The 11,632-nt window shown below is 34.8% G+C and overlaps 1 protein-coding gene across 4 annotated transcripts in view; it reads left to right on the top strand.

Moving 5' to 3' along the window:
- Nucleotides 1–11,632, top strand: part of CEP350 (centrosomal protein 350) — a 163,246-nt gene that overhangs the window by 50,440 nt on the left and 101,174 nt on the right. For all 4 annotated transcript variants that reach the window (XM_023194268.3, XM_023194269.3, XM_023194270.3 and 1 more), the window contains 4 exons: nucleotides 1,798–1,911; nucleotides 7,281–7,427; nucleotides 9,176–9,834; nucleotides 10,842–10,963. In XM_023194268.3, coding sequence (XP_023050036.2) covers nucleotides 1,798–1,911; nucleotides 7,281–7,427; nucleotides 9,176–9,834; nucleotides 10,842–10,963 — 1,042 coding nt within the window. The remainder of the gene's footprint in view (nucleotides 1–1,797; nucleotides 1,912–7,280; nucleotides 7,428–9,175; nucleotides 9,835–10,841; nucleotides 10,964–11,632) is intronic.

Consider the following 11,632-nt stretch of genomic DNA (forward strand, 5'->3'; position numbering starts at 1 on the left):
TGCTCATTGTCTTCAATTTGTCTCCTATCTTTCTCTTAAATCCTTTCTATAGGTGTTTGTCCCTATTTATCAAGATCATCAGTGACTTCTACATTGCTAAGTGCAATATTTAATACTAATTTGTTATCATGATCTGTCAGCAGCATGATTGATCACTTCTTCTTTGAAACTGTTCACTTGACATCTAGAATACTTTAAGTATCTGGTTTTCCTCCTAAATCTAACTATTATTTTTCACTTGTTTTTTCCTAATCATCAGGATGCCCTGACCTCAGTCCTCAGTGCTTGGGCAGGCAGGCTGGCTGGCTGGCTTTCTTTCTTTCTTTCTCCTCTCTCTTTTTTTTAAAATTTCTTTTTTTTTTTCCTTACCTTCCCCCTTTTCTTTTCTTCCCTTTCTTTCACTTTCTGTATCTCCAATCCCCCTCCCTCTACTCACTCTATTTTTCTTTCTTTTTTAAAAGCTTGTCTATATGCACACAGGACAAATTTATCTAGTCTCAGGTCTTTAAATATTCCCTGTTGCTAGTGATTCCCAAAGTAATGTCTTTGGCCCACACTTCCCCTGTGAATTAACTTATATCCAGCTGCTACTTCCATGTCTCCCTTTGGATGTATAATAGATTTCTCAATCTTAATATATCCAAAATGGAACTAACTAATTAAATGTGGTCATGGTATACCCTTTAAACCTGCTACTCTGGTAGTGTCTCCATGTCACTTAATTATATCCCTTTCATTGTTCAGGCCCCCAAATCTTGTCACTCTTGAGTATCACATCCCCGCCTCGTATTTTGTATGTAATATTGTCTGAAATATACTTAGAATATAATCACTTTCACCACTTCTATCACCACCACCTAGATCGAGGCCACCATCAGTTTCCTATCTGGATTATTCTGGTAGTCTCCTCACTGGTCTTCCTCTATCTGCTCTTCTTCTAATGAATCTGTTGTCATCATACCTTGCTAAAAATTAATTCAGATCATGTTGCTCCTTTGTTCATAATCTCTCAAAACCTTCCATCTCACTCTTAAGTGAAACCTGAAATTCTTACAATGGCCTAAATAGCCCTACATGATCTGGCCCGTAGTTATGTCTCTGACCCTAGTTCCTACTATCCTTTTCTTTGTTCAGTCCACTCACACTGACTTGCTTGCTGGTTTTTTTTAGATTCCAAGTATGGTCCTGCTTTAAGGCCTTTACTTATACTTATTTCCACTCTGTCCAGAATGCAGAACTCTACACATATTTTAAAGTACATTTATTCAGATCCATAATTGAGGTTAATTTTTTAAGCTTAACATGTGTAATCAGTTTATTTCTGCAAGTTGGATTTTTAAAAAATTAGTAATAATGTATATATAAAATACCTTGACATGTTTTACTAGCATCATCATAAAGCCTTAATTTAAGAATATTTTATTGAGTATTTTATAAAGTTTTTATATAGAAATTTCTAAATGAAATAGGAATCTGTGAGAGTGCGCATCTCTGAGATTCTATAAAATGCAGTGATCCTGACTTGGAAAGCATTTGTGAAACTAAGTAAATTTCTCAAGAGTTTCTTAGAAGAATAAATAAATAACAAAGGATTGGAACCCAATAGTGGAGTAGTAGTAATCTTTAGATATTTTCCAACTCCTTTTTTCCATAAAAGGAGTTGATGTTGGTATTATATGGGCCATGGAAATAGCCTCAATGTAGCATGTACTTTACACTGATTTTTCCTATAGGGGGAGGATAAGTAGGTGAGTGAGAATCATTGTTATATTTACTGTAAATGTTTCTGCTTTTCAGATGATATTTCTATAAAGGAGAAACCTGCTGAAAAAAGTAAAGAGAAGAAAGTAGTCAAGCCAGTACGAAAAGTCCAGAAAGTAGCACAGTTATCAAGTACAGAATGCAGAACAGGTTAGTTTTCTCAACAGGTCCATCCTTTTTTTTAAAAAATTGATTAATTTTTTCATTATACTTTAAATTCTGGGATACATGTGCAGAACGTGCAGGTTTGTTACACAGGGTATACACGTGCCATGGTGGTTTGCTGTACCCATCAACCCATCATCTGCATTAGGTATTTTTCCTAATGCTATCCCTCCCTTAGCCCCCCATCCCCCGACAGGCCCCGTTGTGTAATGTTCCCCTCCCTGTGTCCATGTGTCCTCATTGTTCAGCTCCCACTTATGAGTGAGAACATGCGGTGTTTGGTTTTCTGTTCCTGTGTGTGTTTGATGAGAATGGTGGTTTCCAGCTTCATCCATGTCCCTGCAAAGGACATGAACTCATCCTTTTTTATGGCTGCATAGTATACCATGGTATATATGTGCCACATTTTCTTAATCCAGTCTATCATTGATGGACATTTGGGTTGGTTCCAAGTCTTTTCTATTGTGAATGGTGCTGCAATAAACATACATATGCATCTGTCTTTATAGTAGAATGATTTATAATCCTTTGGGTGTATACCCAATAATGAGATTGCTGAGTCAAATGGTATTTCTAGTTCTAGATTCTTGAGGAATTGCCACACTGTCTTCCTCAATGGTTGGACTAATTTACAGTCCCACCAACAGTGTAAAAGCGTTCCTATTTCTCCACATCCTCTCCAGCATCTGTTGTTTCCTGAATTTTTAATGATCACCATTCTAACTGGCATGAAATGGTATCTCATTTTGGTTTTGATTTGCATTTCTCTAATGACCAGTGATGATGAGTTTTTTTTCATATGTTTGTTGGCTGCATAAATGTTTTCTTTTGAGAAGTGTCTGTTCATATCGTTTGCCCACTTTTTGATGGGGTTGTTTGTTTTTTTTTTGTAAATTTGTTCAAGTTCCTTGTAGATTCTGGATGTTAGCCCTTCGTCAGATGGATAGATTGCAAAAATTTTCTCCCATTCTGTAGGTTGCCTGTTCACTCTGATGATAGTTTCTTTTGCTGTACAGAAGCTCTTTAGTTTAATTAGACCCTGTTTGTCAATTTTGGCTTTTGTTGCCATTGCTTTTGGTATTTTAGTCATGAAGTCTTTGCCCATGCCTGTGTCCTGAATGGTATTGCCTAGGTTTTCTTCTAGGGTTTTTATGGTTTTAGGTCTTACATTTAAGTCTTTAATCCATCTTGAAGTTAAATATTACTGTTACCAAATTTCTCATTGTTTGGCACATATGAAAAAATTAATACATTTTATATATCGTGTGTTTGTGCACGTGTGTGTGTGTGTGTGTTAAGGTGTAATTGACATAAACTGCACATATTTAGAATGATACATTTGTTTGATACATTTTCATATTTTTATACATCCATGAAACCATTTATTTGTTCACCATATGTTCATCAACGTACTGAACACATCAGTCATCCCTCCAATTTTTTTAATGTTTATTTTTAATGTAAGTTAACCAGATTAAAGGTAATTTTTAGGTTGTGAAATTTATATACAAGGGGATTGTTTCTGATTGTCACTAAATCCTTTCACTTATTCTCAAAAGATAATAAATGTTGCACATCAGAACTGTGGCGTTCCATCCCATTATTGGTCAGGTAGAACTCTGAATTGATCAAGGATGGAAAGAAGATAATTCTCTAGTTCCATAACATTTTGGCCCTCATCCAGATTGCCCAGATTTATGACTAGCTTTGTTCCTTTGGTAAATGAGCTAATTTTAGTGTGCCTTGGTTTTCGCATATGTTAAATGGGAAAGCGGTAGTATTTATCCCACAGGGGTGTTGTGAGAACTAGGAGTTAATACCCAAAAGCGCTCATATGCCTGGCACATGATAAGGACTCAGCTGTTAGCTATGACTCCATTAATAATAGTAATTATTATTTCTGGCCATATTGAAAATGGCTATTTAGAATGTCATATTCATCTCAGTGAGTAATTTGGGCCAAGAGAGTGGAGAACCTGTCACTATCAATTTAGAGACATTCTAAATTCATTCATTCATTCTACAAATATTAATATTTTTGAGCATTTGCTATATGTGAGGTACTGTGCTGTACTAAACTTAGACAATACATTGGTAAGCAAGATGCATCTAGCTGCTGCCTTCATGGAGCTTATAGTCTTGTCAGGAAATAGATATGTGGTTACAATAAAGTATGATGAGTACTGCGGTAAGAGGTCACAAGATGTTATGAGAACACCAGGGCAAAACTGATGGGGTGCTGGTTTTGATCAGACTTCTGTTTTTCTAGTCATACGCTAATCAGTAGAATGGCGGATAACACATTCTGTGACGCCCATTGTTAACTTTAGATGTCATCATAGAGTGACACTTGCTATATACAGATAAAAAAATAAAATGTTACAAAAACATGAGTTATCTGAGCATTAACAATTACATTTTATTTTACTTTATTTTTTGAGACAGTCTTGCTCTGTCACTCAAGCTGGTGTACAGTGGCACAGTCTTGGCTCACTGTAATCTCCGCCTCCTGGGTTCAAATGATTCTTGTGCCTCAGCCTCCCGAGTAGCTGGAATGACAGGCATGTGCCACCACGCCCGGCTAATTTTTGTATTTTTAGTAGAGATGGGGTTTTGCCATGTTGGCCAGGCTGGTCTTGAACTCCTGGCCTCAAGCAATACGACTGTCTTAGCCTCCCAAAGTGTTAGGATTACAGGCATGAGCCATTGCACCCCGGCAATAATTACATTTTTAAAAAGTATTGTGTTTCATGTGGCGTTATGTAATACTGTTTTCAGAAGCATAGTTTGAAATGAAGCACAGGGACCACTAAAACTTATGAACACTGATCTTGAATTGTATTCATCCAGTTTTGTGGTAGGCTAACTCTCATATATGCACTGTGGCAATGAGCTAGATAGAGAGTCATTAAATGTGCTAAAGCTGTATTAATAGTTTATGTAGTGAAAGTCCTTTTTTTTTTTTTAAACCAGTGACTGTGTGTAACTCTTCCAGAAAGTTAGAATTTAGAAATAATCACTCAGCATATTCAGATGCCAACATGTATAAATAACTACCCAATGTATTCATGGTTGCTTGTTTTTGATTCAGAAAATCAGGCTGAAATTGAAGAGAAGCCTGTTCTCTCATTTTACATAAGAACATAAAGTTTCTTATAAATAGATTGAGCAGTATACTTAAAACCCTTTAAATATTTTAGGTCAACTGTATAAGGTTAATAACAAGGTGCAAAAACATTTCTAAAGTAAACAGCACACATTAAAACTCACCTTTTTATAACTGATGTTTTTATTAAAATGATACTTCCGTTTAAACTTATAAATTAAAGCCCTTTTTAAAGAAACTCTAAATGGAATGTCTTTTATTATAAATACAATAAAATAGCATCACAGACAGCTGGGAAAATAGAAGAAAACAGATAAAACCACTATCCAGACTTAAATAAAGAACAAGTATTATTTTGTATGTTTCCTTACATTCATTTTAAAATTGTAATAGTATGTTATGGTAATCACTGTTTATGTAAATTTTTTTGTATATGTAAAATTTCATTGATTTTTGCATCTTCTCAGAGGAACATTTCTATTGTTTCTTATGAAAATTATGCTTTGTAATGGCCACACAATGTTCTAGTAGAAATAGTAATTATTCACCATTATTCAGTATTTAGTTACTTCTGATAGTATAAAAATGATACAGTCAACATTTTCATTTATTTTTTTCTTTCTTTTAGATTATATTGTATAAGTTTCTGTTTGTTGGATCATTAATCAAGGGGAATGAATACTGTTGGGTCCCTGACACATAATCCCATGTTTGCCTTTTTTTTTTTTTTTTTTTTTAAAGAAACTATACCCACTTATGTTTCAGCAAGTAATGTATAGGCAGAATGATTTTATTATAATTTTATCAGCATTGGCTATTAATGTAAAAATGTTTACAATAATTTAATTAGGCTTGAAGTGCTACTACATTATTTTCATTGTCATTCTATTTCTTCCTTCCTTTCTTTTCTTTCTTTCTTTTTTTTTTTGTTTTGGAGGCAGGATCTCATTCAGTGTCCCAGGCTGGAGTGCAGTGGCATGATCTTAGCTGACTGTATCCTTGAACTCCTGGGTTCAAGTGATCCTCCCACCTCAGCCTCGTGGGTAGCTGTGACTACAGGCACGCATCACTGTACCCAGCTAATTTTTTTTTAATCTTAATTCTTTGTAGAGACAGGATCTTGCTGTGTTTCCCAAGCTGGATTCGAACTCCTGGCCCCAAGCATTTCTCCTGCCTCAGCCTCTCAAAGTGCTGGGATTACAGGCATGAGCCACCAGGCCTGACCTCTATTTCTTATCTTATTTTGCATTTAAACACTTTTATTCCATGTTTATTTTTTGTAGTTTCTATTTTGTAAACAGTCTTTTATTTCACTTTTTTTTTTAGTCACTGTCTGAGATGATTGCTTAATTTTTAATTTCTTACATTCTGAAGCTAGTGGATGAAAATCCTTTTTTCTCCTGGTAAACAGTTGTATTTATTGAATCACTTATTTTTTTGAATTTTTATGATGTGAGGACCTTTTAAAATGATTATACTTTTTAAATGTTACTGTTTTGTATATAGAAAAGTGGTGTGTACTTTTGGTATATACCTGTAAAATATAATCTGAAAGTCCCTGTAATACCATCCCCTTCAAAAGTAATCATTGTTAACTCTTTGTTATATGTTTCCTCAAAAGTTTTTACATGTTCTTTGATTAAGTCTTTTTTTTTTTTAGCAAACGTATTATTTTATCGTGTGCCATGTATGGTGCTAGATATTGGTAAACCAAACACTGTTGTGTGTCAAGACGTATTTTTGTTTTGTCAAATTTGCTGCCTTAGTTCTTTTTTTTGAGATGGTGTCTTGCTCTGTCGCCAGGCTAGAATGCAGTGGGGTGCGATCTCAGCTCACTGCAACCTCTGCTGCTTGGGTTCAAGCAATTCTCGTGTCTCAGCCTCCTTGGTAGCTGGGATTATAGGCACCCTCCACCACGCTTGGCTAATTTTTTGTATTTTTAATACAGACAGGGTTTCGCCATGTTGTCCAGGCCGGTCTTGTGCCTTAGTTCTTGAGGTTTAGGAATTATTATTTGGTACTTAACTTTCAAAGCATTTTACATTTATTTCAGATGTGTGGGTAAATCAAGATATAAACAAACGGTTAACTGACTTGGGGAGGTTAGGGTTTAACAATATCATTATTTGTAAATCTTTTGACCTTGACAGATAAGCATAAGATTAATAATAAAACCTGTATGGTTGAGTAGATACACTTCTTACAATTAAAATTTAAGTTTTAATTTCAGTGCAATGTATTTTTTTAGGTAGTAGTCATCTTATAAGTACATCTTCTTGGCGAGATGGACAAAAATTAGTAAAGAAGATTCTGGGACCTGCACCCAGAATGGAGCCAAAACAGCAAAGAACAGCATCAAGTGACAGAGGTGGAAGAGAAAGAACTGTTAAATCTGGTAAGTAGCTATAATTAAAATTGTTGAGAAAACAATTAAAAATTGCTATCAAGTACTTAGAGAAGGAAAAAGTACTCTTAAGAATGTGTTAGGACTTTGCTTTATAATTTTGAATGTAGCTCAAAAAAGAAAAAAATGTTCTATTGGGCTTGTTTATGGATAATATCTGCATATAGGTGTTATGTTCATCTTTATGAATAATTTTGTTTATGTTGTATTAATTACATTTAGTTGTCATTGTGAATATGAAAGCATTATTTTAATGAAATCATATTAGACTTTTAGGGACCTTAGAGAGAATCAAGTCCAACCTGGTTCATCCCAACATATTCAAGCAAACATGTACAAACAGTCACAAGGTTGGATTTTTTTATTTGACAGATTAGGGATACAGGCTCCGAAAGAGAAGGGATTTTTTCCCATGGGTATGTAGTCAGTGGGTGTCAGATTTGGTGGCAGAACTGTTTAGTTTGACCCTCAAGTCCACTGTTTTTCTCCTATCAAAGTTTCTTGAGTGAGCACTACTTCAAATAACTACTTTTTTCATGAACACTAATTTTGAGAAGTGAAATAAATACTCATATGCCAGTTTGTCTTTTTAGCAGCCAAATTTGTTTCAATTTAGTGTGAACTTCTGGAGTGGATTCAGTAAGATGCAGTTGCAACTATAATTTGGCATATAGAAGTCAATGTACATATACAATACTTTGTATTTGGGCCTCTTCACTTTTATCTAGCTTGTAAATATGCTCATGTGTATTCTCAGTCTAAAGCCATGTTACCAGATATTTTGATGATAACATTTTTTTTCCTGAATATTTTAAGTTTTTCCATCCTTCACTGGAGAGTTGTAGAGGCTTAACATTTATTCAACAAATATTTACTGAGTGCCCACTACATAGTAGGCACTGCTGTAATCTCTTGGGCTTCAAAATAAGCAAAATAGACCCAAATCCCTGGCTCTGTAGAAGCAGCATTCTAGTGAAAGGAATCATTATATTCTTCATATGTTTCTTGCTAAACTTTGCCCATTTTCTCTGGAAATAGGGTAAAATACACACAATTTTAAGAATATTTGAGCATTTGTTATATAGATGTTTAAAAATGTAAATGTGATCAGACGAGAGACTAATGCTAATCTTTTCCTTATATCAACGGGAAATATAAAGTTTCAGAAATCCTTTGATAAACTTGTCTGAACATAGTACCATTTCATGTAATTATGAAATGGATCAGTGTTGTAGAATTTTCAGAAAAACTAATATTTTCAGTGCCATTATTATTTGGCATATGCAGTCTGGTCTTTGCAAAGTTTTAAAAAATGTATTTTTTAGGATTATTAAGACATTTCCATTTCCTTGCTTCTCATTGGGATGCCTTCCACTAAAAAGACTGTTGACTTTTTTAACAGCTTTTTGAGAGAAATAGTAACATTAAATATGTATATGAGAGAAAAATCAAAATGCTAAATATTCATAACAACATAAGAGCTATCCTTTTTTTCCAGAAATACTTCAAACCGTATTTAAAAACAAACCAAGGAAATACAGTTTTTCAGAAGACTGAGATTCTTTTACTGCTAAAAAGGGAAGCTTTTCTTTCCTCTTATAATGTTCTTCAGAAGACTATAGGATATTTGAATTTGAGTTTAAGTTAAAATGAAATTCTCTAATTTTCTTGTTAGTGCAGTTAAATCTTAGGAATGAGTATAGAATTTCAGTATATCACTAACAGTTCATACTTTGCAGGGGGTCACATTGGAATAGCAGAATCTGATCCCAGGTTGGACATTTTACATAGACATCTTCAACGAAACTCAGAACGTTCAAGAAGTAAATCTCGGTCTGAAAATAATATAAAGAAACTAGCTTCATCTCTTCCAGATAATAAGCAGGAGGAAAATACCGCCTTAAATAAGGACTTTTTACCTGTTGAAATTCGTGGCATTCTTGATGACCTACAGCTAGATTCTACAGCTCACACTGCAAAGCAAGATACTGGAGAGTTACAGAATCAGAAGTCATCAGCACCAGTGCACGCTCCTAGGAGTCACAGCCCAGTTAAAAGAAAACCTGACAAAATAACAGCTAATGAGGATCCCCCTGTTATTTCTAAAAGGCGCCACTATGACACAGACGAGGTACGACAGTACATTGTTAGGCAGCAAGAGGAAAGGAAGAGAAAGCAAAATGAAGAGAAGAAGGCTCAAAAGGAGGCTACAGAACAGAAAAACAAACGATTACAAGAGCTCTACCGGAAGCAGAAAGAAGCCTTTACTAAAGTGAAAAATGTGCCTCCTTCTGAGCCATCAGCAACTAGGCGACTACAGGAGACTTACTCCAAATTGCTACTAGAAAAGACCTTGCTTGAAGAGCCATCTCATCAACATGTTACACAGGAAACACAGGTAATAGTAGTGACATATACAAAAGAGAGTCATTCATGGTCAGGAAACACTTATTTGCTATACTATTTAAACATTACCTATCATTCCTAGTATGCTCAGATAATACTAATAAAAATCATGGCCTTCATGAAGTGTATTAAATATGAGGAGTAATGTGATAAATGTGATGGAAAATAAAAGCTGAATTAAGAATTTCCTACAGTGATTGTGACTGATTTATTTTCCTCTCATCATTACTATTAGTTAAATCCCTGCATAGTTTTCATTGTAGTGCTGAACAAATACAGTTGACCCTTGAACAATGTGGGGATTGGAGTGCCAACCCCTTTGCAGTTGAAAATCCACATGTAACTTTTGATTCTCCAAAAACTAATTAACTAATAGCCAACTGTTGACCAGAAGCCTTATAACATAATGTTGATTAACACATATTTTATATGTTGTCTATATTATACACTGTATTCTTGCAGTGAAATACACTAAAGAAAATGTTATTAAGAAAATCATAAGGAAGAGAAAATATATTGACTATTCATTAAGTGGAAGTGGATCATCAAGGTCTTTATCCTCGTCATCTTCATGTTGAATAGGCTGAGAGGAGGAGGAAGAGGAGGAATTGGTCTTGCTGTCTCAAGGGTGGCAGAGGCAAAAGAGGTAGAGGTGGAAGTGGAGGTAGGAGGTGTGCACCACCATGCCTGGGAAATTGTTTATTTTTTGTAGAGACAGGGTCGCACTGTGTTGCCCACGCTGGTCTTGAACACCTGGACTCAAGTGATCCTCCCACTTCAGCCTCCCAAAGAGCGTGGCTCCCTGTTGGATTTTAGATGGCATTTAGCTATTAGTAACGTTTGTTTTTAAGACAAAATAAATTTTAATTGGTTTTGAGGAAAAAACCCGTACATTTTATGATCTTTGTAGAGCTGAGGTGACTTAATGTTTATCTTAGGTGCTACCTGAATATATCTTTGTGATAGAACTCATATAAATTTGATGTCCTTTTCTCCTAGGCCAAACCAGGGTATCAGCCATCTGGAGAATCTGACAAAGAAAACAAAATACAGGAACGTCCCCCAAGTGCATCTTCCAGTAGTGACATGTCTCTCTCGGAACCTCCACAGCCTCTTGCAAGGTAAAAAGGGAAGAATGAAAGATGATTAAGTTCTTTCTTTTCATGAAATTTAGTGGAGTGGTCTGTGTTCAGTGAATTTTGTTGACCTTTGTGAACAAGAGGGCAGAGAGGTTTATTTAGAAATTGGTTCTTATCTTCTGAAATTTAAGCATAGTGCCCATCTGTACTTACTGTATGTCCTAGGCCAATTGTTCAAATTTTACCTTTTAATGTAAATGTCAGTTTCTTTTACAGCTGGAAGCACTCTTGCCTTCACAATGAAAGTGTGTTGGATGAATGAATGACAATGAAATTTTAAAGTGTTTGTGGTTAATAATTTTCAGACAGGATTTCTGTATCCACTGCTATTTAAGATTTCTTCTTATGTGTAAGAACAATTTATCCATTGTACTTTCAAGAGCTACCTTTGGATATGCTTGTGAACATACTAATAAGGACTAGGGAGGGATCTGATTTGATTTCAGATAGTCAACAGACTATTTTACCTTAAATTTTCTTAAGAAATTTTTTTTGCTGTAATATATTGTTTATAATAAAGTAAACAAAAAAACTGAGTTTGGAAGTAAAGGTGATGTTTAGATTATGTGGTTATAAATTATACTTTGTAATAATAACCATTTTGGAAAGGGAAAGATTTTGAAACTCTTTTTTTTTTTTTTTTTTTTTTTT

Source organism: Piliocolobus tephrosceles, chromosome 1 (assembly GCF_002776525.5).
Source record: "Piliocolobus tephrosceles isolate RC106 chromosome 1, ASM277652v3, whole genome shotgun sequence".
NCBI classification, from domain to species: domain Eukaryota; kingdom Metazoa; phylum Chordata; class Mammalia; order Primates; family Cercopithecidae; genus Piliocolobus; species Piliocolobus tephrosceles.